This window comes from Oryctolagus cuniculus, chromosome 12 (genome assembly GCF_051225735.1).
Source record: "Oryctolagus cuniculus isolate XC-2025 breed Fujian yellow rabbit chromosome 12, ASM5122573v1, whole genome shotgun sequence".
NCBI classification, from domain to species: domain Eukaryota; kingdom Metazoa; phylum Chordata; class Mammalia; order Lagomorpha; family Leporidae; genus Oryctolagus; species Oryctolagus cuniculus.
In genome coordinates, this window is record NC_142878.1 from 87,405,495 (window position 1) to 87,432,127 (window position 26,633).

The 26,633-nt window shown below is 43.1% G+C and overlaps 1 protein-coding gene and 1 non-coding gene across 20 annotated transcripts in view; both read right to left on the minus strand.

Moving 5' to 3' along the window:
- Positions 1-26,633, minus strand: part of CSNK1G1 (casein kinase 1 gamma 1) — a 211,151-nt gene that overhangs the window by 53,605 nt on the left and 130,913 nt on the right. For all 19 annotated transcript variants that reach the window (XM_070054371.2, XM_051821876.3, XM_002718121.6 and 16 more), the window contains one exon: positions 3,451-3,602. In XM_070054371.2, the coding sequence (XP_069910472.1) occupies positions 3,451-3,602 (152 nt within the window). The remainder of the gene's footprint in view (positions 1-3,450; positions 3,603-26,633) is intronic.
- Positions 1,995-2,101, minus strand: LOC127484064 (small nucleolar RNA U13). The gene has a single exon (XR_007910843.1). It is a non-coding gene; the product is annotated as a small nucleolar RNA U13 (small nucleolar RNA).

Genomic DNA, 26,633 nt, shown 5'->3' on the forward strand with positions numbered 1-26,633 from the left:
GAGGCCAGGAGAAATGAGGGAGGAATATCGTTGGAGGAAAGCTTGGGGAAACATACCGGGTAGAGAAAAATGTTAGGGAAATTGAAGCCGCGGGGGGCAGGCCAAGGCGGAAACGAAAGCCACTTTGGGATTCTCAAGTTAGCCCGGGAATAGGGGGCGAAAAGTTAAAACCAGAAGCTGAGACGTAAGCCAGATTGGGATCCGTCTGATTAGCCCGGGGAGCAAAGGACGGGAAGCCAGATCGTGGGGCGGAGACGTACGCTGGGTTGAATTCGCCAGGCTAGCCCGGGGAACTTAGATTGAATCCTAGTGGCGGAGACGCAAGCTACGCTGTGTTACTCGCGGAAGCCGCCGCGTGCAGAGAGAGCACGGGGCGTGAATAGATAGGGAATGCTGGCGTAGGCCGTGGTTCAGACGCGAAAGGGTTAAGCGTGGAGACCGCGGAGCGCGCAAAGCCGAGCCTCGCAAAGCCGGGAGGCTGCGCAGATGAGAGAGGCGCGCGGGCTGAAGCGGCGCAGAGCCGGGAACCCGCCGGTGGGGCGAGGTGCCGGAAAGCTGCGGGGATAAGAGAAACAGAAGTTTAGAAGTAAAAGAGAAATAGGAATGTTGGCAGACAGAAGTAAAATGGGAGAAATAGAAATGCCCGGAGATAGAGAAATAGAGAAAAATGAGGCCTCCCCTCAACATGCCAATTAGAAGGCTTGGATTCGGTCTGCCCGATTAGTGAGGCGATGAGTACCTGGGTGGCTAGCCGCAGGTCACCGAAGACAGGCACGAATTAACATCAGTAAAGCTTCCCCACAATGCAACAATATTAAGCTTGGATTCGGTCTGCCTGAATTAAGGCGGTAAGCGCCAGCAAAGCTCGACCAGAGTATGAGCTGCAGGTCACCGAAGATAGGCACGAACCAACACTAATAAGTCTCCCCCACAATACGGCAATGAGAAGGCTTGGATTCGGTTTGCCTGATAGGTTTTGTAAACACCTGCAGGCAGTTCTAGCAGAGCAGAGCATGCGCTGCAGGGCACCGAACACAGGCACGCATCAGCGCCTAAAAACCTCCTCACAATGGCGAAGAGAGGACCCGGATTCGGTTTTCCTGATTGATAGGACTTGTAAGAGCCTGTGGCAACTCTAGCAAGTACAGCAGAGTGTGTGCTGCGGGACACCGAAGACAGGCGCGTATCAACGCCAAAAAATAAAAAGAAAGGGGGATCTGTGGGGAGCAATCCGGACTAGACTAAGTTGCTCGAATTAGGACTTATTCTATGCATCTGCTCTCCCACAATATGGCGCTGGGAGAGAAGTAAACAGCTTCCGCACAGCTGCCTCCAGTTCAACCAATTAACTGTAGGACTTGCTCCTGATTGGAGAGCAGCGTACTCGGCGTGTGGGCAGCCGAGTTGGGATTGGCAGAGAAGGACTATAAAGGAGGAGAGAGACGGCATGCACCGGGAACATCTATGGGGAACATCTAAGGGAACCCGTGCAGCCCCCAGAGAGCCGGCCGGCGGTGTGCCGCTCCCCTGCGGAAGTGGGGAATGTGGCCAGGGGGAACTGCCCTTCCACGGAGGTGGAAGGGATAGTAGCCAACCCGGGAAGAACCAGCAGCAAACCCGGGGAGGGCCGAGCAGACGAAAGAACAGCGCAGGGTTCAGTGTTGCTCCTCCACGAAGAGGGGGAGCGACAAGTATAGTTAAAATAAAACAACAATGCAATTTTATCTCATAATGTCACAATTTGCAAGTGACGATTAAAATCAGTTATTTTTATTCCACTTCAGAAAGTAAGCGCTTGAGAGAAAAGTAGTCCCAGGTAGGCCATCACACTGTCAGCAGTCTTTGAGACAGGTACCATTGCCACATTTACCTTTTGCCCATACCTTGCCAGCTCTAATTGTTGTAGAAATAAGGGAAGTGAGGCCCAGAGAAGTTAACATTGGCTTGACATCACATTGCTAGCAGAAGTAGGACTGCAGGTTGTTCTTCAGTCATGTCAGAAAAGTTATGTGCCAGTGTGGTAAAAAGATTTGAGGGAGGCACATCTCACACACAAGACTGCAGTTTTTATTGTTAAATAAAACCCCTGACATAAAAAAATTTCAAATTTCATTCAATATTTCTATCTACAAAGTTTAGGTACTTACTACAGAGAGGGAGGCTCAGACATCTGAACTGTGGACTCAAATTGAGTCAACGTCAACTTTCTAACACTTCCAAATTTTTTCTGGAAAGTGGGCAATACCATCATCATTTCAAACAAATGACAATTCATTTACATCTTTCCCAAAAGCCTGATAAACTTCTCAAAGGAGCCATCTAACTGCTCGGTAAGCTGCTATTGCTCTGTAATACCAAGAGCTGCCTCTTCAGCTGTATCAGTCTCTTTGAGAACTAAGGCAAATTCTTGGTCACTCAACTTTTAAATCTGAGCATTAATGCAGTAGGTTATGTGTTCAATCTTTTCTTGGATGAGGGGAGAGGGAGGACATACAAGACCTTACAGCTAGGGGCAGGTGCTATGGTGCAGTGGGTTAAAGCCCCAGCTTTAAAGCCCCATATGAATGCCGGTTCTAGTTCCAGCTGCTCCTCTTAGAAGATGGCCCGAATCGTTGGGCCCCTGCATCCACATGGGAGACCCAGAAGTTCCTGGCTCCTGATTTCGGATCGGCTTAGTTCTGCCTGTTGAGGCCATTTGGGGAGTGAACCAGCGGATGGAAGACCTCTTTCTCTGTAACTCTGTATTTCAAATATAAAAATAAATCTTAAAAAAAAAAAAAGACCTTACAACTATGCCTTTAAAACCCTTAGAAGAGATCAGCGCTGAGGTGTAGTGGGTAATGCTGCCACCTGCAGTGCCAGGATCCCGTAAAGGCGCTGGTTTGAGTCCCGGCTGCTCCACTTCCGATCCAGCTCTCTGCTGTGGCCTGGGAAAGCAGAAGATGGCCCAAGTCTTTGGGCCCCTGCACCCATGTGGGAGATGTGGAAGAAGCTCCTGGCTCCTGGCTTTGTATTGGCATAGCTCCAGCCGTTGCAGCCAACTGGGGAGTGAACCAGCGGATGGAAGACCTCTCTCCCTCTGCCTCTCCTCTCTCTGTGTAAAACTGATTTTCAAATAAATATATAAATCTCAAAAAAAAAAAAAAAAACACACCATAGAAGACAATTGAGGACTTACTTGCAACTCTATCAAATTATCCTTTTTTCCCTTATCTAAATTACATGCTTCTGCTTCAGCAAAGGGCAGGGTAGTGCTCCAAGGTGTAAAATCTTAAAATAGAGCAAATCGCAGATACAATGTGACTTCTACAGGTTAACCCCTTTTCCCCAGCCAGCTTCCTAGAATGCCATCAAGCCTGTAAGTACTATTTTACTAGGTGTTGTTACAACTAGTAACTGTATGGCTAAGGGAGCAGCCTACCCTCTCCCAGAACAGAAATACCAACTCACCAACTGGATGGCTATCATTAACACCGTCTTCAAAGTAAATGTTCGGTCACAGAGGTCAAACAAGTCCTCCAAGCTAGGGCCAAGCAGCTCCAGCACCATGGCATTGTATTTCCCACATGGTCCAAAGTAATATACCTGTGGGAGACCCTCACCTGAAAGTAGAGGGAAAAGGGAGTAAAGAGAAAGAGACACAAAACGCAAAATAGGAGACAACCTCATTAGCAGTAAGATACAACCCAAGTACGATCTGTGAGATTTCCATTTTCTTTCACAGTCCCTATTAGAAAATTGAGTACAATAGCATCAAGGGGAACTAATAATGGATGGGAAAGGCTAAGTCATTGTACAATATGTTCAAATAAGCAGTTATTTAATACCAGAGTGCCAAAAGCATTTCCACTACAAAAAAAAAAAAAAAAATTAGAGAATCATCCCCAATCCATTATTGGATCAGAGCATAAACTATTCTTCCCAAAGGATGCCCAAAAGTGCAATTCCATGAAGGTTCAAAGGATGGCTCACTGAGCTCACAGGCCAGACTAACAGATCTTGTTGCATTAGCTGGTTTCATTAGCATTCCTCATGCTTACTGCCAGAGCCAAATGGAGCCGTGAGCAACTGCTGCTGCCCCATGGAGAACTCAGATTGAAGGGATGAGGTCACAGAGGGTGCAGGCTGGCTCAAGGCCAGCACAACTGGCTCTCTTTTCACATAGTCTTTGTAGTTTTCTGTTAGCTGGAGAAAAGTCAACAGACACTTAGCATTTGGTTGCTAATAAGTAATTATGAAAGGAAATAGGATAAAAAATACAAGGCTGGGTTTCCCCAAGATTTAAAATTCATAGCTGTAAGAAGGCAAAAACTAGACTCTCACCAAAGTAGCAGTTTGTGAATGAATTTCCTCCTGAAAATGCATCACAAATACTGGACATTCAGTAAACATGTGTGAACTATTACCATGATAACAATGGCTACTAATGAGACTACTAAACATAAAAAAATCTATCTGGTTTCATAGAGCAGAAATATTTATACCTCATATTCATACTATGATCTACAGTTGTATATGCCATGGATTAACGTTTGCTTCTGCATCCAAGTTTTTTAGATAACATTCTCTCCATCTTCCCTTTTTCGTTTTTTTGTTTGTTTGTTTGTTTTTGATAGGCAGAGTTAGACAGTGAGAGAGAGAGAGACAGAGAGAAAGATCTTCCTTCTGTTGGTTCACCCACCAAATGGCCACTGTGGACAGCGTGCTGCACCGATCCAAAGCCAGGAGCCAGGTGCTTCTCCTGGTCTCCCATGCAGGTGCAGGGCCCAAGCACTTGGGCCATCCTCCACTGCCTTTCCGGGCCAGAGCAGAGAGCTGGACTGTAAGAGGAGCAACCGGCACAGAATCCAGCACCCCAACTGGGACTAGAACCCGGGGTGCCGGCACCACAGGCAGAGGATTAGCCAAGTGAGCCACGGTGCTGGCCCATCTTCCCTTTTTCTATAGGTGGGATACAGACAGAGGTGATGTACATCTAACACAGCTTTCTTTCAAGGAGAGAAAGTTGAGTTAATGTGATTCATTGCTATGAGGTATGTCTATTTAATTATTTTGTGTGCTGCATCAGTATATCTTGTATCGCACATACTTGAACATTTTTTTTCCCAATGCCTGTTCCTAGCTTGCATCAGCTAATACAGTATATACTCTGCTTCTGCTAGCTCGGCTATCCACCGAATTATCTCTGTGGTTGTTCTGAATCTCCTGATCTCCAAAAGGAAACAGGATTTAAAGTATCTTTGTTTTCTCTGTTGTTTTGAAGAACTAATTTTTCACTTTACTTAAAATAGACAGAACATAACAGCTAATCCAAAGCAGAACACTCTACCCTAGAGATTTACTACTTTTATTAGTCAGATACATGGTAGATGGAATATGGGGATCTTTTAAATTTACGTCCTATAATTTTGTATGACCAATGAGATGGAAGCAGAAACCACTGGGTGGGATGACTCTAGAAAAGTTCTTTTCATTTTTCATAAAGATGGTCAGGTTTACTGGTCATCAATAAAGTTCTAATTAATTAAAAATTTTATTTGGGAGGCTGAGAGAGAAGACAGAAAGAAATATCTCCCATCTGTTGGTTCACTCTCCAAATGCTCACAACAGCTAGGGCTGGGCTAGCACCAGAGCCAGGAGGTAGAAACTCAATCCAGGTCTCCCACAGGGAAGGCAGGAACCAATCACCTGAGCCATCATTGCTACCTCCCAGGGTCTGTGTAAGCAGGAAACGGGAGCCAGGAGTTAGAGGTGGGAATCAAACCCAAGCTCTCTGATATGGAACTTAGGTATCTTAACCTAAGTTAGTAGGCTAAATGCCAGCCCCAATAAAGTTTTTTCAAGTTAGCTTAAAGGTCTAGAGGCATCTAGAATCGACAGACGGGGATGTAAGAGAGTTCCAAGGGATGGAGCAAAAAAGAGAAGAATCTGAGTCTCTGACAGCTATGGAGTAATCACATGAAGGACAGACTTCCCTTTCTTCTAGATTTCTTTTTTTAATCCAAAAGAAAAGTTAATCTACCTTTATTGAGCTACTGTTATTTGGGATTTTAAAACAGTCAAATCTAATACTAATTAATAAATATAGTATTCCTTTAGTTGGCTAAGTTGCAAATCTGGGCACAATATCTTTTTCTAAAGTACAAGCTAAAAGTCAGGCTTGCTTAGAAATATAATATTGGCATAATTTCCTAGATTTGTTGCCAACATCTCAGAATGTTTAAATGAGACAAATGATCGTCCTGTTCTTGACAATCTTTAATACCAAATCTAGGCATCTCTTGCCAGAAGTTTTCATATTTCCCAAGAAGTCACAAAAGCATTTTGGGTATTGCGTGTAATTTCTACCTGCAATCTCACTTATAACTCCTGCCTAGGAACTTCAACTTCTCCTTTCAGGAGAGGGAGTAAGTACAATATATTAGTGAAGAAAGCACTCGGGTCAGTCTTGGATCTAGTATTTGGGTGTTTTGTTTTTTCATTTACTTGAAAGAGAGACACAGAAGTGGGGAGGGAGTGTCCATGTGCTGATTCACTCCCCCAAATGCCTTCAATAGTTGGGGTTAGGCCAGGCTGAAGCCAGGAGCACCACCCAGGTTTCCCACATGAGTGCTAGGAACCCAAGTCCAGGTAGCCAGGACTCAACCCAGGCAGTCCAAAATGGGATGTGGGGGTTCCAATCGGCAGCTTAAACTGCTGCACCATAAATCTGCCCTCTAGTATTTGCTTCTGATACCACCTTTAGCAAATGCCTTTGCTTCTGTGGTTTAGCTTTTTTATCTATAAAGACTGGTTCCTTTTAAAATCTAAATTCTTCTTCTTCTTTTTTTTTTTTTTTTTTTTTTTTTAAAGACATGGGGGAAAGCAATGCAGGCTGGAGTTGCTGCACAGGCTTCCTGGGGGAGGCAGGACTTGGCACAAGGCACTTCTTGGAGAGACGGCAGGAAAAGGAGCTAGCATTCCTGGCAGAGTGAGCCTCTTTATTGTTTTAAGATGTATTTATTTATTTGAAAGTCAGAGTGACACAGAGAGAAGGAGAGGCAGAGAGAGAGAGAGAGTCTTTCATCCGTTGTTTCACTCCCCAATTGGCTGCAACAGCCAGAGCTGTGCCAATCCGAAGTCAGGAGCCAGGTACTTCTTCCAGGTCTCCCACGTGGGTGCAGGGGCCCAAGGACTTGGACCATCTTGTACTGCTTTCACAGGCCATAGTAGAGAGCTGGATCGGAAGTGGAGCAGCCAGGACTTGAACCGGCGCCCATATGGGATGCCAGCACTGCAGATGGCAGCTTTACCTCCAATGCCATAGCGCCAGCCCCCTAAATTGTTCTTACAGTTAGGATTTCTTTTTCTTTTTTAAGCTTTATTTATTTATATGAAAGGCAGAGTTAGAGAGAGGGAGAGACAGAGATCTTCTATCCACTGGTTCACTCCCCAGATGGCTGCAACAGATGAGGCTGGGCCAGAACCAATGCCAGGAGCCAAGAGCTTCATCTGTGTCTCCCACATAGTGGCAGGGGCCCAAGCACTTGGGAAATCTTCCATGTCTTTCCCAGGCATATTAACAGGGCGCTGAATTGGAAGTGGAGCAGACAGGGCTCTAACCAGTGCTCATAATGGGATGCAGGCATTGCAAGTGGTGGCTTAACCTGCTGTGCTGTGTTGCCAGTCCCCCAGGATTTCCTTTTAACTACCTTCTAGGCTCCTCTTTGTAAAGTTACAGAACCAGTATCAGTAAAACTAACTCTGTTATATGGAGAATGTGTGGTGCCAATTCAAATGCAAACTGCTAGTGTTAGTCCTCAACTGGAAGTATGTCTCTTAGAAATATCTCCCCCCACCCAAAAAAAAAAAAAAAAAAAGGTGCAAGAACCTAACCTCATACCTATTGAATCTTTTTTTTTTTTTTTTTTTTTTTGACAAGCAGAGTGGACAGTGAGAGGAGAGAGACAGAGAGAAAGGTCTTCCTTTGCCGTTGGTTCACCCTCCAATGGCCGCCGCGGCTGGCGCACCACGCTGATCCGATGGCAGGAGCCAGGTGCTTATCCTGGTATCCCATAAGGTGCAGGGCCCAAGTACTTGGGCTATCCTCCATTGCACTCCCTGGCCACAGCAGAGGGCTGGCCTGGAAGAGGGGCAACCGGCACAGAATCCGGCGCCCCGACCAGGACTAGAACCTGGTGTGCCGGCGCCGCAAGGCAGAGGATTAGCCTAGCGAGCCGCAGTGCTGTCTGATACCTATTGAATCTTATTCTAGGAGTGGAAGCAAACAGCTCCACAGATGATTCTGATGTGCAACCTCAGGTGGAAATTCTACAGAGAAGAAATAAAGGGCACTGCTTTGATTTATAACTAGTATACCAGGGGAGCTCAAAAACACGGACAAACCAATCTCTTTTACGAATTCAGATAAGAAGTGAACTCAACACTTTTTGAAGGGAATATTTTTAAGAATGGTAAAAAAAAACTTGTCTGTTTAAAGTTTCTCAGAAATTACAGAACACATACTACAGAGTACGACAGTCTCTTTGGAAATGCAGTTGTAATTCATTAGAACTATCTGTACAGAAAGATGCCCACAAGAGTTCCATTCTGTGCCTATTTTTGCAGGACTGCCCACAAAGGGGCCAATGCTGGTGGTAAAAGATACACAGGCCACAAACAAAGCCTGTCTGTCTGCTCAGAGATCAACATGCAGTAACACTTATCACCTGGGCTGCATTTAAACAGAAAACCCAGTCATCCCACTCTTATTTTATACAGGCATCTCTAATCCTCTGCTTAAGCAATTTTTTTTTTTTTTTCCGACAGGCAGAGTAGACAGAGAGAAACAGAGAGAAAGGTCTTCCTTTTGTCTTTGGTTCACTCTCCAATGGCTGCCGCGGCCGGCGCATCGCGCTGATCCGAAGCCAGGAGCCAGGTACTTCTCCTGGTCTCCCATGGGATGCAGGGCCCAAGTACTTGGGCCATCCTCCACTGCACTCCTGGGCCACAGCAGAGAGCTGGCCTGGAAGAGGGGCAACCAGGACAGAATCTGGCGCCCTGACCGGGACTAGAACCCGGTGTGCCAGCACCGCAGGTGGAGGATTAGCCTATTGAGCCACAGCGCTGGCCTGCTTAAACAATTTTTAATCAAAATTAGGCTGTGGAATTACTTGATAAAACGACAGAGCTCCCTAATGACAGAGCTTTAAACACAACACAAGTTACACATGCAGTAAACAAGGTACTTTCTGTAAGTAATTATGACAGAATGGGAATGGGGCGGGAGAGTTGGGCAAGCCAGATGTAAACAGGATTCTTTGATCTATGATGTAGCAGAAGCTAAGACGGTTTTATAACCTCTCATCTCTTCTGGAAATAAGGAATTGTAAGGCATCTCTCTAAATTGATCAACTGCACAGAAATCTGGAAATTTAAGGAGTGAATCCTGAATTTTCTTTTTCTAAAGGATTTCCAAGAGATTTCATTATATTTCCTTTAACTACAAGTAAAATCTCTTATCAATCAAAAGCACAAGGATAGACTACACAAGTTTTCTTGCATCTTTTCTGTGGGTTCTTGAAAACCCTACTGGACATATGGTTCACACATATATCAACTTAAAAAGTACAGGAAGTGAGGTTACAACATTATAGCTCATTTTTAGTTTCTCATACATTTAACTTGGGTTAAACACACCAAATTAAAGATAATGGCTTCTTTATCACCCAAGCTGTTACCTTAAAAAAATTCCATAATGCACTACTTACAGTAAGTAGAGATATTTTTGAACATACATTAGGCTGAGAACTAAAATAGAATCATCTTGAAGCTTTTGGTAATTTGATCATATTATTGTCTAACCATTAGCCTTTCTCTTTTGTTAAAAATTAAATTACCTAACTTGGAAACATTTCAGGTTCTGTAAGTCAGTAATATCTACATGTGAAAAATAATATCTGCATTAGTATTTCAATGTAAAAGTAAGTATATGATGGCAATGGCAAAGACTGAATTGTAAAGTCATGCCGGAGAAAACCTTGAGGAGTAAGGTGACCTTGGCAAGTCCCTTCTTTTGCTTTGCTTATAGTTTTTTAAATTTTTAAGGAAAAAGCATAGCTTTTCTTGAAAATTTCAACTCTTCTTGGTGCTATGAATGTTAGGGACTCTAGCACAACTGCTAAATATTCTTCTAATGTTTGTAAAAAGTGAGGGAATTACTAATACACGGAGAATTATTATTGGAGAAAACAATATTTTTTTATTTTTATTTTCTGACAGGCAGAGTGGACAGTGAGAAAGAGACAGAGAGAAAGGTCTTCCTTTGCTGTTGGTTCACCCTCCAATGGCCGCTGCGGCTGGCGCGCTGCAGCTGGCGCACCACGCTGATCCGAAGGCAGGAGCCAGGTGCTTCTCCTGGTCTCCCATAGGGTGCAGGGCCCAAGCACTTGGGCCATCCTCCACTGCCTTCCCGGGCCACAGCAGAGAGCTGGCCTGGAAGAGGGGCAACCGGGACAGAATCCGGCGCCCCGACCAGGACTAGAACCCGGTGTGCCAGCGCCGCAGGCGGAGGATTAGCCTAGTGAGCCGCGGCGCCAGCCAGAAAACAATATTAAACACACACACACTTAAGAAGAAAGAACAGGCATGGCCGCACCGTGGCTTACTAGGCTAATCCTCCGCCTGGGGTGCCGGCACCCCAGGTTCTAGTCCCAGTCAGGGCACCGGATTCTGTCCCGGTTGCCCCTCTTCCAGGCCAGCTCTCTGCTGTGGCCTGGGAGTGCAGTAGAGGATAGCCCAGGTGCTTGGGCCCTGCACCCCATGGGAGACCAGGAGAAGCACCTGGCTCCTGGCTTTGGATCAGTGCAGTGCGCCGGCTGCAGCAGTCATTGGAAGGTGAACCAACGGTAAAGGAAGACCTTTCTCTCTGTCTCTCACTGTCCACTCTGCCTGTAAAAAAACAAACAAACAAAAAAAAACCAGGCAGATAAGCCAGATGATATTCTATAGGAGGTAGGCAAAAATCGAAAGCCCAGCCTTCAAAAATGCAGAGAATAACATTAAAATGATGCATTATTCAAAGACATGATAATATGGTGGGTTTTTTAATAATAAAAAAGAACATACAGAATCTCTCATTTGCAGGTCTTAAAAAATGCCTCTACAAGGCCGGCGCCACGGCTCACTTGGCTAATCCTCCACCTGCAGTGCCGGCACTCCAGGTTCTAGTCCCGGCCGCTCCTCTTCCTGTCCAGCTCTCTGCTGTGGCCTGGGAGTGCAGTGGAATTGGTTCAACATAGAAATCTACTCAAAATGCTGGTTTGATAACAAAATCAGCTAGAGTCAGAATTAAGGAATCAGGATGACTTTGTCCTATAGTGAGAAGTTTCATAGTCATGTTGTTCACAGCCACTTGGGAACTGGAACACTGCTAGACACATGCTGCTAACACAAGCTCAAGAGTTGTGTGGTGGAGGAAGAGGTGGTAAGGAAAGGCAAGAGCAGAAGAGCCACAGAAACAGCTTTTCCACCTTCTTTATTACACACAAAAACCACCAAGGCCCTGAGCTTCAAAGTACATTCAAAGTTTTATTCACCCAAAGGAGTCAGAGAAAAAAGTCCAAAACAAGACAGATTTCTTCTGTAGTAGATAGCATCTAAGATAAAAACTTTTTAAGGTGTGTTGTGCTTTGGGAGTGGGGTGGAATAAGAGGGTCCTTTCTTTTTCCAAAAAGATGAACTTGGCTCAGTTACTAACAGACTGACTTTTAAAACTGGTAATTTTATGGGACTAAATTTTCCTACATTCCTTACAATCATTTCTGTGATCAAGTCATAAGGACTGATTATTGAATTTTTTTTTTTTTGGACAGGTAGAGTGGACAATGAGAGAGAGAGAGAGAGAGAAAGGTCTTCCTTTGCCGTTGGTTCACCCTCCAATGGCCGCTGCGGCTGGCGCGCTGTGGCCGGCGCACAGCACTGATCCGAAGCCAGGAGCCAGGTGCTTCTCCTGGTCTCCCATGGGGTGCAGGGCCCAAGCACTTGGGCCATCCTCCATTGCACTCCCTGGCCACAGCAGAGAGCTGGCCTGGAAGAGGGGCAACCGGGACAGAATCCGGTGCCCCGACCGGGACTAGAACCCGGTGTGCTGGTGATGCAGGTGGAGGATTAGCCTATTGAGCCGCGGCACTGGCCTGATTATTGAATTTCAAAGGATACCTCAAAAGTTAAGAGATGTCTATTAAAAAAAATATTTATTTTTACAGAATTAAAGAGGGAGAGGGATAGAGACTGAGAGATATTCTATCTGCTGCTGTACTCCCCAAATAGCTGCAATCATGGGTCTGGGCCATGTTGAAGCTGGGAGATTCACCTGGGTCTCCCAAGTAAGTGGCAGGGGCCCAAGTACTTGGGCCATCTTCTGCTGCTTTCCCAGGCACATTAGCAAGGAGCTGGATCAGAAGTGGACCTGACAGGACTGGAACCAGCACTCATATGGGATGCTAGTGCTGCAGGTGGTGGTTTAATCCACTGTGCACAGTGCCAGCCCCAGAGATGCCTGATTCTTAACACACACCTGAGCAGTACAATTAAAAAGATGAGAAAATTCTAGCAAGCATTTAGAAGGAAGAAAAACAAACTGAGCCAATACAAAGTACGCTAGTCTTCATGACAAATCTGCCCCACTCTCATGACACTTTCTCTGTCCATGTGGTCTGTCTCCCTACTAACAGAAGGCTATTTTGAGGTTGTGATGGTCACATGTTAATTATGTTTGTATGTCAGCACCTAGCACTTGTCCATGCATATGGTAGATATGGGTAGAATAAACACTATGTAATAAATACAACTCAATGAAACATTGCTTGAGTTTTCCAACTGGGATACATAGTACTTCCTTTAAAATGCTAAAATACACACACACACAGCAAAACAAATTCAGCCAGGGAATTTTAACACAATGGATTTTTCTGGTTTCTTGGTTGAATTTCATGGGATTTTTAAAAAATGGCTTTATTGGGCAAGTCACAAGTACAAAGATTATCAGTAACTCAGAGTTGCACTATTTCTACATTTCTTTGTATTTTTATCCATGATGGCTGAAATTGGTACCAATAGTTTTATCTTCCTGTTTCCATATGCAGGAGAACAACAATAAAGAATTACTCATTTTAGTTAATAGCACTGAAAATCACACATAAACAAATGTCTTCACATCTCAAAACAGTACCTGCCTATCCAAACAGATTAATCAACAAAATCAGTCATCTAAGTTGTGCAGTAGGTCTAGGAAGTCTTCCTTCTCCACTCCATTCACAGACAAATGATTTTGATTCTAACTTGAAACTTATACTGTTTTTCTTTTACATAAATAGCCCTTTCCAATCTCACAATCATCCTGTGAAATGGGGCAAAAGTACTAATAATCACATTTTACAGATGCAACAGAACCCATGAGAAATGTTGCATGATCTTTCAAAGGTAACAGGGTGCCCAAAGAATACAACCAGATTTCTCACCTTCAAATTAAGTGTTCTTCCTTATGCTGGCTGCTTCCCTGCATTCTGACTTCTGCTTTTTTATTTGTGTAGTTGCCAGAGTTATTCTCTATGCTCCCGATCCCACCTTTTCCAAATCATGTGCCCTTTTCATTAATGTTTTACTTCTTCCAGCAATCCTTTCTTATCCTTTCAGAATATGAGCCCTCTACTCTATATGGCACCACAGGCAGCTTAATTAGTCCTACTTACTCCTTTGGTTCCCCCCACCTTCTTTTTTTTTTTTTTTGTGATTAAGAACATCTATTTCAAATCGACTGCAAACAGCATACCTAACGGTGAAAGAACAGAGAAGGAAAAAAATAAGAGAATCTCTAGTACAATAAGATATAAAGCAAAAGAGAGAGATTATCATAAAGGAAAAAGAAAAAAATCTTAAGAACAGCAATTACAGATGACCTGTGCTCCAGACACTATATTAATAGTTTTGCTCAAATTAGGCAAATTATCAATTTCAAAAACTTCATAAGGTCAGTGATATCTTTAGTCCACTTCTGGATGAGGAAATTAAAGCCTGATAGATTTGATAATTTTCCCAAGATTGCACAGCCATGAAATGGGAAGAGTACCATTTTTCTCCCCCAGAAACGTTTTATTTAAGGAATACAAATGTCATACAGTTCATAATTACAGCTTTAGGAACACGGTGATTCTTCCCACCGTACTGCTCCCCCACCCACTTTCTGACTCCTCTTCCTTCTCCCTCTCCCATTCCTATTATGTTTTACTAAGATCTATTTTCCTTTTTTATTTGAAAGTCAGTGAGAGAAGAAGAGAGAGAGGTCTTCCATCCACTGGTTCACTCTTCAAATGGCTGTAATGGCTGGAGCTGCAATCCAAAGCCAGGAACCAGGAGCTTCTTCCAGGTCTCCCATGCAGGTGCAGGGACCCAAGGACTTGGGCCATCTTGTACTGCCTTCCCAGGCCATAGCAGAGAGCTGGATCAGAAGTGGAGCAGTGGGACTGGAAACGGTGCCCATATGGGATGCTGGCACTGCAGGCAACAGCTTTACCCACTACACCACAGCACCAGCCCCTAATATCTATTGTCAATTAACTTTATATACAAATGATTCACTCTATGTTAAGAGTTCAACAAATATTATGAAAACAAACAAACAAACCTGTTCCTTAATAGATGAGACAAGGTCTGTTCAAAGTCATTGCTTCTCAAAGCGTCAATTTCACTTCTATAGATTGCCTTTCAGGTGCTCTATTAGTTATCTCAGGTCAGGGAAAACATATGGTCCTTTTGGGACTGATGTTGTCCAGTTTGATCCATTTTGTTGCAAACGAAAAGATTTTATATTTTTTAACACTGTGTAGTATTCCATGGTATACGTGTCCCATAATTTCTTTACCTAGTCTTCAGTTGATGGGCATTTGCATTGATTCCATATCTTAGCTGTTGTGAATTGGGCTGCAATAAACATGGGGTTCAGATAACTCTTTCATATGCTGATTTCATTTCCTTTGGGTATCCCAGGAGTGGGGTGGCTGGGTCATATGGTAGGGTCTATATTCAGATTTCTGAGGTATCTCCACACTGTCTTCCATATTGGCTTTACCAGTTTACATTCCCACCAAGAGTAGATTAGGGTACCTTTTTCCCCATATCCTTACCAGTATTTCTTTTTGTTGATTTCTGTATGAGAGATATTCTGACTGGACTGAGGTGAAATCTCACTGTGGTTTTGATTTGCATTTCCCTGACAGCTAGTGATCCTGAGCATTTTTTCACATGTTTGTTTGCCATCTGGATTTCCTGTTTTGAAAAATGCCTGTTTATGGCCAGCGCCATGGCTCACTTGGCTAATCCTCTACCTGTGGCGCCGGCACCCGGGGTTCTTGTCCCGGTTGGGGCACCAGATTCTGTCCTAGTTGCTCCTCTTCCAGTCCAGCTCTCTGCTGTGGCCCAGGAAGGCAGTGGAGGATGGCCCAAGTACATGGGCCCTGCACCTGCATGGGAGACCAGGAGGAAGCACCTGGCTCCTGGCTTCAGATCGGTGCAGTGCGCTGGTCATAGCAGCCATTTGGAGGGTGAACCAACGGAAAGGAAGACCTTTCTCTCTGTCTCTAACTCTGCCTGTCAAAAAAAAAAAAAAAAAAAAAAAAAAAAAAAAAAAGGCAAGCCTGTTTAAGTCCTTTGCTCGTTTCCTAACTGGGTTGTTAATGTTTTGTTGCTGCTGTTGTTGCTGAATTTCTTGATCTCTTTATATATTCTGGTTATTAATCCTTTGTCAGTTGCATAGCTTGAAATAATTTCTCCCATTCTGTTGGCTGCCTCTTCACTTTCCTGAGTTTTTCTTTTGCAGTGCAGAAGCTTCTCAATATGATATAATCTCATCTGTCAATTTTGGCTTTGACTACCTGTGCCTCTGGGATCTTTTCCAAGAACTCTTTACCTATGTCAGTATATTGCAGGGTTTCCCCAATATTCTCTAATAATTTGATGATATTGGGTCTTAGATTTAGGTTCTTGATCCATTTTGAGTGGATTTTTGTGTAAGGTGTAAGGTAGGGGTCTTGCTTCATACTTCTGCATGTGGAGATCCATTTTGCCCAGCACCATTTGCTGAAGAGACTGTCCTTGCTCCAGGGATTGATTTTAGCTCCTTTGTCAAAGATACATTGGTTGTAGACTCATGGACTTATTTGTGGCATTTCTCTTCCACTGGCCTATCCATTTGTTATACCAGTACCAGGCTGTTTTGATTATAATTGACCTGTAGTATGTCTTGAAATTTGTGATTGTGATGCCTTTGGCTTTGTTTTTGTGGTAAAAGACTGCTTTAGCTATTTGGCGTCTCCTGTGTTCCACATGAATTTCAGCATCATTTTTCTGTATCTGAGAAGAACATCTTTGGTATTTTCGTTGATATTGCATTGAATCTGTAATTTGCTTATGGTGGTATAGACATTTTGATGATATTGATTCTTGCAATCCATGAACATGGAAGGTTTTTCCATTTGTTTGTGTCATCTTCTATTTCTTTCTTTAATGCTTTTGCTTTGTAATTCTCATCGTAGAGATCTTTGACATCCCTGGTTAATTTTATTCCAAGGCATTTGATTTTTTTTTTTTTTTTTTTTTTGTAGCTCTTGTGAATGGGATTGATGTTAGAAGTTCGTGCTCAGCCATGGCATTGTCTGTGTCTACAAAGGTTGCTGATTTTTGTGTGTTGATTTTATGTCTGCCACTTTACCAAGCTCGTCTATGAGTTCCAGCAGTCTCTTAGTGGAGTCTTTTGGATCCCCTATATATAGAATCATGTCATCTGCAAATAAGGATAGTTCGACTTCCTCCTTCCCAATTTGTATCCCTTTGATTTCTTTCTTTTTTTGCCTAATGGCTCTGGCTATAACTTCCAGGACTATTTTGAATAGCAAATGTGAGAGTGGGCATCCTTGTCTGGTTTCCAATCTCAGTGGAAATGCTTCCAACTATTCCCCTTTGAATAGGACGCTGGCCGTGAGTTTCTCATAAATTGCCTTGATTGTGTTGAGGAATGTTCCTTCTATACCCAATTTGCTTAGAGGTTTCATCATGAAAGGGTGTTGTATTTTTTCCAATGCTTTCTCTGCATCTACTGAGATAATCATATGGTTTTTATTTTTCAATTTGTTAATGTGATATATCACATTGATGGACTTGCGAATGTTGAACCATCCCTGCATACCTGGGATAAATCCCAGTTAGTCTGGGTGAATAATCTTTCTGATGTGTTGTGGGATTCGACTGGCTAGTATTTTGTTGAGGATTTTTGCACCTATGTTCATCACAAAAATTGGTCTGTAGTTCTATTTCTCTGTTTTATCTTCTTCAGGTTTAGGAATTAAGGTGATGCTGGATTCATAGAAGGAATTTGCGAGGATTCCTTCTCTTTCAATTGTTTTGAATAGCTTGAGAAGAATTGGAGTCAGTTTTTCTTTAAATATCTGGTAGGATTCAGCAATGAAACCATCCGGTTCTGAGCTTTTCTTTGTTGGGAGGGTCTTTATTACTGATTCAAGTTCTGTCTTGGTTATTGGTCTGTATAGGTTTTCGATGCCTTCATGGCTCAAGTTAGGTAGGTTGTATGTGCCCAGGAATCTATCCATTTCTTTTAGGTTTCCCAATTTGTTGGCATACAGCTCTTTGTAGTAACTTCTGATGATTCTTTTTATTTCTGTGGTGTGTGTTGTTACATTTACTTTTTCATCTCTAATTTTACTGATTTGGGTCTTTCCCTCCTTTTTTTGTTTAGTTGGGCCAATGATGTGTCATTTTAGTTTATTTTTTCAAAAAACCAACTTTTTGTTTCACTAATCTTTTGCAATTTTTTGTTTCAATTTTGCTTATTTGTGTTCTAATTTTAATTATTTCTTTTCTCTTATTAGTTTTGATTTTGGTTTGCTGTTGTTTTTCTAGGTCCTTGAGATGCATTGATAACTCATTTATTTGGTGCCTTTCCAATTTCTTGATGTAGGCAACAATTGCTATAAATTTCCTCTTAACACTGTTTTTGCTGTATCCTATAAGTTTTGATATGCTGTATTGTCATCTTCATTTTTTAACAAAAATTTTTTGGTTTCTCTTTTTGATTTCTTCAACGACCCACTGCTCATTCAGAAGCACTCTGTTCAGTCTACATGTGTTTGCATATGTTCTAGAGATTCCTAAGTTTTTGAATTCCAGCTTCATTCCACTGTGTTCATAGAAGATGCATGGTATGATTTTGATGTTTTTAAATTTGTTGAAACTTGCTTTATGCCCTAGCATGTGGTCAATCTAGAAAAAGTTCCAGAAAAAGTACTCTGTGACTGTAGGGATGGAAAGTTCTGTAGATAATCTGTTAGGTCCATTTGGTCTATGATGTCAATTAACTCTGTTGTTTCCTTGCTGATTTTCTGTCTGGTTGATCTGTCCATTGCTGAAAATGGGATGGTAAATCTCCTTTTTTTTTTTTTTTTTTTAAACTCAGAGGGATGTATGTTCTGCTCTGTTTGCCTAGTCTCACATTTACCTCCTCTATTCAAGGGAAACCAGTTCCTGGGTGCTAGCCCCAGGGTGTACATTATTTGTATGTGCTGCCACCAAGAACCACACAAAGTATCTGTGCAGTCCTTGGTATAAGCACGGATACTGCAGCAATGACCTTCACCAGGAAAATCAGAGAGCCCCGAGCATTTGGAGCTACCCACAGTGACTGCCCAAAGTCCCAGCCACACCCTGCGCCCTCACACACAGCTAGTGTTTTTACAGTCCCTGCACACAAGCCTCCAACAGTCATGAGCACCCAGTCCCCTTTCACTTCTCGCAGCCAGACTCAGATGTCTCCTCTCGGCTGGTTTCTGGGTGCGCAGACATGCCCTGGTGCAGTTGTTACGTATGATCCAAAATACCACCCAGCATCTCAGCTTGCTACAGGACGCTGGTGCAGGGTGGTCAGGGAGAGAAAAACATGCCCCCTTTTTTGTCCTCTTGTTTGTTTTTTTTCTCCTCAGTTATGTTGTCTCCCACAGGGCTCCAAGCTGGACTCATGCCAGGCGCTTCTCACAGATTTGTTGCCAGTGGTTTGGGCTGCTGCAGTCTGTTCCTACCTCACTCTCCAAAGCTGGTGCTGAGCCTCCTGGCTGCTGAGGTCCTGAGTTGTGTGTATCCACACCTTTCACGTAGGTTAACAGAGTCCCTTTAATTTGCATAGAGTTTCCTCTGCCATTTTCTTCCTAACTCTTCCTTTTTTTTTTATTTTATTTTTTTATTTTTTTTTGACAGGCAGAGTGGACAGTGAGAGAGAGAGACAGAGAGAGAAAGGTCTTCCTTTGCCGTTGGTTCACCCTCCAATGGCCGCCGCTGCAGCCGGCGCACCGCGCTGATCCGATGGCAGGAGCCAGGATCCAGGTGCTTTTCCTGGTCTCCCATGGGGTGCAGGGCCCAAGCACCTGGGCCATCCTCCACTGCACTCCCTGGCCATAGCAGAGGGCTGGCCTGGAAGAGGGGCAACCGGGACAGAATCCGGCGCCCCGACCGGGACTAGAACCCGGTGTGCCGGCGCCGCAAGGTGGAGGATTAGCCTATTGAGCCACGGCGCCGGCCCCTAACTCTTCCTTGAGACTGCACTCTCTCCACTTTTTTTAAACTATCTTCCCCTAGCCTAGAGCAGTAAGTTCCCTCCCTATTTCACTATCTTGGATCTTTCCCGTTATTTTTCTATCAGCTCCATAAACATTATCTTTTTAGTCTTTCCTATCATATGCCCATTGATCTGAAACTTGTCAATTCTAGTTCTTAGTCTGAAAGAGGAGTTGTCTGGGCATATGATTAAGAACACTGTACTGTGGTGGGTGTTGTGCTACAGCAAGTTAAGCCAATGATTGTGACCCCTGCATCCCACATCAGAGTGTCAGTTCAAGCCTCAGCCACTCTGTGTCCGATCCATCTTTCTGTAAATGTATCCCCGAAGACAGCAGGGATCATGGCTCAAATGTCTGAGCTCCTGCCACCCATGTAGGAGACCCAGATGGAGCTGGCTTGGGCCTGGTTCTGCCCTGGCTGTTATGGGGATTTGGAGAGGGAATCAGTAGATGGAAGATGGCTCTCTATCTCTCCCATCTTCTCCCTGTCACTCTTTCAGATAAATCCATAAATAAATGCATAAATAAGTAAATCTTAAAAGAACACTGTATTGCAACTTTTTTTTACAACTGCATTTTTCATTTAATAATATACACTAGACAATTTTTGCTTATGAGCTCCATTTAAGTAGCTATATAATATTCGACTATATAGTATATGAGAGTACTTTTTTTTTTAAAGATTTATTTTATTTGAAAGACAGAGTTATAGAGAAGCTGAGGCAGAGGCAGAGGCAGAGAGAGATTAATCTTCCATCTTCTGGTTCACTCCCAGAGAGCTGAGCTGATCCAGAGCCAGGAGGTTTTTCCAGGTATCCCATACTGGTGCAGAGGCCCAAGCACTCGGGTCATCTTCTACTGCTTTTCCAGAGAGCTAGATCAGAAGTGGAACAGTTGGGTCTCAAACCAGTGCCCAAAACAGAGGCTGGCACTACAGGTAGAGGCTTTACCCACTATGCCACAGTGCCAGCCCCAAGAGTACTTTAAAAATTTCTAGGAAAATGGAATCAAAAGGTAGGTTTGGAGGCTGGTGTTGTGGCACAAAGAGTTGAGCCACCGCTTATGAGTGCCAGTTGGAGTCCCGGTTGCTCTGTTTTTAAACCAGTCCCCTGCGAATGCACTGGGGAAAGCAGTGGAGGATGGCCCAGATAGTTGGGCCCCTGTCACCCACATGAGTTTCCGGCTCCTGGAGTTGCATGGATGACCCTGTCAGTCGGGCCCCTCCACCCAGATGGAGTTTCTGGCTCCTGGTTGTTGCAGTCATTAAGGGAGTGGATCAGTGGGTGGAAGATCTCTTTCCCTCTCTGTTTCTGTTTCTCCCTCTCTCTGTCATTCTGCTTTCCAAATAAATAAAAGAAAAAAAAAGAAAATGGTGGGTTTGGGGCCTGTGTTGAGGTGTAACAGGTTAAGCCACCACTTGTGATACAACCATCTTGTACCAGAGTACTCCAGTTTGAGTTCTAGCTGATCCGCCTCCAGTCCAGTTCCCAGCTAATTAAGCTGCTTATGGTAGTATACCACTGGGAAGGCAGTGGGCAAGGCCCCAAGTACGTGGGCCCTTGCCACCCATGTGCAAGACCTGGACAGACTTCAGGGCTCCCAGCTTAAACCTCAAACCGGCTCTGGCCACTGTGGTCATTTGGGGAGTGAACCAGCAAATACAAGATTTCTATCATACTGTCTTTCAAATAAATAAATCTTTTTCAAAAAGGTTCATAGGAAATTATAGGCCATTACAGGGACCGGCATTGTGGCATAGTGGGTAAAACTACTGCCTGCAGTAACAGCATCCAATGTGGGTGCTGGTCTGAGTTCCAGCTGCTCCACTTCCAATCCAGCTCTCTATTATGGGAAAGTGTTTGGGCCCCTGCACCTGAGTGAGAGACCCAGAAGAAGCTCCTGGCTCCTGGCTTCAGATCGGCCCTGCTCTGGCCACTGAGATCATTTTTTGGCAAGTCAACTGGTGGATCGAAGATCTCTCTTCTCTGCCTCTGCCTCTATGTAACTCTGCCTTTCAAATAAATAAATAAACCTTAAAAAAGAAAATTCCCATTATAAAAATAAAAATAAAGCTTTGGGGTTCTGGCATCAGCCTGGCCTGGCCTCAGCTGTTGCAGCCATTTGGGCTGTCAATCTCCCTTTCAAATAAATAAATACATTTTAAAAAAAAGAGATGTTTATTTTACAAAAAGTTTTGAAATTCATGTGTATTTTGATAATATTCATTTATCCTGAAATTTTTGAAGATCCTTTGTATGCATGATTTTCAAAACAAAATAAGCATTTTTAATTCAACTTTCCACAAACTTTTTGAAGTTAGACCATGTTTGTTTACCATCCCCTCTGCAGACAGGCATTCAGATTGTTTCCATATATTTGCTTTTAGCATTAGGTATTACAATGAACAACTATTGCTTTCGTCAAACTTGCATCCAGTCAAGCAATAAAGAATGGATAAGGGACAGGCATTTAGCTAGTGGCTATGACACTGTGTTCAAAATTAGAGTGCCTGGGTTCAACACAGCTCTGGCTCCTACTTAGAGCTTCCTGCTAGCAAACATAGACTCTGGGAGGCAGCAATGATGGTTCAAGGAGCTGGGTTCCACCACACACATGGGATTGAGTTCCTGGTTCCAGACCAGTCAAGTTCTGACTGCTGACAGCATTTGGAGAATAACTCAGTGGATGGGAGCTCTGTCTCTCAGCCTCTCAAAAGCTTATTTTGGTGCAAATAATTTTTAAGTCCATGCATAATTTTTTTCATAATGACCACATTTCATGAACTTTTTGAAAATTCTTTGAATGTAAGGATTTCAAGTGTTTTTTGGCACCAAAATAAACTTATCCACTAATTCAATTTTCTGCAAACTATTTCAAATACCTTTGTGTCTTAAAAAAAAAATCACAAGTACAACGTTCTACTATTTTAATTTATGTTAGATATATTAGTAAGCTACTAGAGGTTGGCACAACCAACAATGCCTCACTATGGACGCACCAGAAGCTTAGTAAACATTATATTTTCCTTCCTTCCTTCCAGTGAGTATCTAGTGTTTTGAAGGGCAAAGACAATCTTATATAATTATAACTCTGTGGCCTTCAAATTACCCACGTTATGCTACAGACACAGCTGATGCGTGGTGTATGCTGTAAGTGAAAAAGTCACATCCTTGCAGTATCCTAAGTAGTTATTTGTAAGAGATGAGCTATAAGCTGGCAAGATGAAAAACATGAAATACAGGGTGAGTATTCCTTATCCACAATGCTTAAAACCAAAATTATTTCAGATGTAGATTTTTTCAGATACTGGAATAATTGCATAGACTTTGCTGATTGACCACTTCTAACCCAAAACTCTGAAATTCTAAATGCTCTGAAATCTGAAATTGAGTTCAATGGAGGTGAGAAATTTTGGATTTTGGAATACTGTGAATTTTTGAATTTTGAGATTAGGGATGCATACACGTATAAAGAAAGAGGAAAATGCAGAAAAAAACTACAAGTGTGTTAGACTGCTGATGGCATAAAAAAGTAGGGGTACATAGAGCTAGCAAACTCTCCTTTTAGTGGGCGGAATATAAATTACTTGTTTAGGAATCCTAGAAAGAAAATGACAAGTAATTAGTCACAAATATAAAAATCTATCATCAGGGCCGGCACTGTGGTGCAGCAGGTTAACACCCTGGTCTGAAGCAGCGGCATCCCATATGGGTGCTAGTTTGAGGCCCAACTGCTTCACTTCCGATTCTGCTCTCTGCTATGGCCTGGGATAGCAGTGGAAGATGGCTCAAGTTCTTGGGCCCCTGCACCCAAGTGGGAGACCCAGAAGAAGCTCCGGCTCCTGGCTTTGGATTGGCCCAGCTCCGGCCATTGCAGCCATCTGGGAAGTGAACCAGTGGATGGAAGACCTTTTCTCTCTGTCTCTACCTCTCTAACTCTTTCAAATAAATAAAATAAATCTTAAAAAAAAAAAAATCTATCATCTTGTTAGTTTCTGTCCTAAGTATGCTTATAGTTAAGTTACAGTCTATAAATATGAATGGGCTTAGGTAACAACTGGATTACTGTTTATGTAGGAATAAGGATAGATGCATCTTTTTGTGGTCTGTTACTGGAACTTAAGGAAAAACATTCTTATTAATGACACTAACACTGAAAAGGAATTAGTTAAGTTTTAATATAAGACAGTAGATATATGCTTTTACTTTCTCATAATCCCTAGGAATAGTCTACTTCAACAACTCATCTTGTTCATTCTATAGTACTCCAAAGCTTCGGGAATGCTACATGTTATCTCCTTCCTAAATGATTAACTGTGACATACACTATGAGCGAGAAGGGGGAATGACGGAGTGTTGCCGTCAGTCCTAGGATGATCTTTGAGCTTACTTTGTATAGCTTAGTTTGTACTGAAACTTACCCTGCCATTGATCTCCTTAAATAAACACTCTCTAAGGACAGTCACGGAGCCCAGTGAATGCCTAAAGAACAGCTGTGAGGATATGGAAGGAAGAGAAATATGTACAATAAAGATGTGAGTAAAAGACAAAGGTCAGCTATGATTTAGAATTAAAGAAGAGAATGGACCAGAACCTTTAGGGTCTGTGTCTATTTGTAAGCAGACACAGAGCTCTGGCAGGCTTCTGGTGAGTGATCATCTTTCCACCTTTGCCTGCACTAAGCACAGCAATTTGGGGGAAACTAATCACAATTCACAGTCCAATTACACACAAGTTACTTGGGCTTACTTTTTGCTACATTATCTTCTATTTTTCATGAAGTCTCTTGAAAGAAGACAAAATTCAAGTAACAAATTCTTCCTTCACACTGAGCAAACATCTTTCAGTTCTGTACTTTGCAAAACAATGCACGGAAAAGGTGTTAGTACTTGGTGTTACTGCGAGGTGTATGCAGGCCAAACAAATTCTATAATAAACTCAAAACGCTCTATTTTGAATGTAAGAAGTTATTAGTCAAAAATGTGTAAAACAGGCGTGGGTGTTGTGGTGCAGCTGGTGAAGCCTGACACGTGGAATGCCTGCATCTCATCCCAGGGTGCTGGTTGCAGCCCTGGCTACTGTGCTTCCCATCAAGACTCCTACTGATGCATCTTGGGAGGCAGCAGATGATGGCTCAAATGCTTAGGCCCCTGCCACCAGCCTAACTCAGTCCTGGCTGTTGAGGGTATTTGGGGAATAAAACCAGCCAATGGAAGATCTCTTTCTCAGTTTCTCTGTCACTCTGGCTTTAAAGTTGATGAAAATAAACAAATATTTTTATTTAAAAAAATTTTTTTATGTTTATCTATTTGAAAGTCAGAGTTACAGAGAGACCGGGAGAGACAGAGATAGATCTTGCATCTGCTGGTTCACTCTCCAGATGGCAGAAACTGCCTGGGCTGGGCCGCCAAAGCTGGGAGCTTCATCTAGGTCTCCCACGTGGGTGGCAGGGCCCAAACATTTGGACCATGAGATGCCAGCATTGCAGGTGCAGCCTTCTTGCTATTCCACAACGCCAGTACCACAAACATTTTTAAAATGTGTAAAACAGAAGTGTTTTTCCTCTGTAGGTGGGAGAAGGAATTCTTTAAAATTTTATGTGATCAATGTAATTACTCTAGAGCTACCTGAGGGTTTGAAGACACAGAAAAGGGTTTGGCTCTATGTTGGTACAGCATTACATTTTTTTTTTTTTAATTCACTCTCTTTAAAAAAAAGATTTATTTATTGTTTTGAGAGGCAGAGTTACAGAGAGGCAGAGACAGAGAGAGAGAGAGGTCTTCCATATGCTGGTTCGCTCCCCAGATGGCCACGATGGCCCAGGCTGGGCTCATATGAAGCCAGGAGCCAGGAGCTTCTTCCGGGTCTCCCACATGGGTGTAGGGGCCCATCTTCTACTGCTTTCCCAGGCCATAGCAGAGAGCTGTATTGGAAATGGAGCAGCTGGGACTCAAACTGGTGCCCATATGGGATGCTGCCACTGTAGGTGATGGCTTTACCTGCTATGCCACAGCACTGGCCCCCAACATTACATATTAACTTTATTTGTATTTCAAGATACAGTAGATTGCTAACCATAATGTAAGAAAAGCTCTAGGGGCCAGCGCTGTGGCATAGTGGATTAAGCCACCATCTGCACTGCTGGCATCTCATATGGGCACTGGTTCAAGTCTTGGCTGCTCCACTTCTGATCCAGCTCCCTGCTAATGCACCTGAGAAAGCAGTGAAGATGGAAAAAGTCCTTGGGTCCCTGCACCCACGTGGGAGACCCAGATGAAGCTCCTGGTTACTGGGTTCAGCCTGACCTAGCCCTGGCCATTGCAGCCATTTTGGGGGTGAACCACAGGATAGAAGACTTCTTTCTCTGCCTCTCCCACTCAGTAATTCTGACTTTCAAATAAATAAATGAATCTTTAAAAAAAAAAAAAGAAAGAAAAGCTCTAATCTATGGAATGTACACACAAAGGACATAGTCTAGACTAGAGAATGTATCCTTGTCCTGAAGTGGCAGGATGTAGAAATTTCAGTTCTCTTTTTTACAAGCTAGCGTAGGTAGTTAAAGAAGGTTAATGCTATGGTGCTTCACCCCTGGAAGAATAAGGATTCATAGTACTATTACTTTAGCTCCATTAAAGACTAGCAATTATTAGTAACAAGTATGTGAATTATACTTCTCAAGTTTAGTAAATGAAACAACTTTGTTTTTTTCCCACAAAAACTGTGCACGAGTCACAGGCTGGACTTAAATTCTAACATTAATGGAAGCATTTAAAGAAATGTCCTTTAAAATTTTTTTTGGGCAATATAGGTAGATTTGGAAACAAATACATTCATATTCTGTCACCACTTTTTTTTTTTAAAGAGTTATTTATTTATTTGAAAATCAGAGTTACAGAAAAAGAGAGATCTTCCATCTGCTGATTCACTCCCCAAGTGAACTGCAACAGCTGGGGCTGAGTCAGGCCAAAGCCAGGAGCTT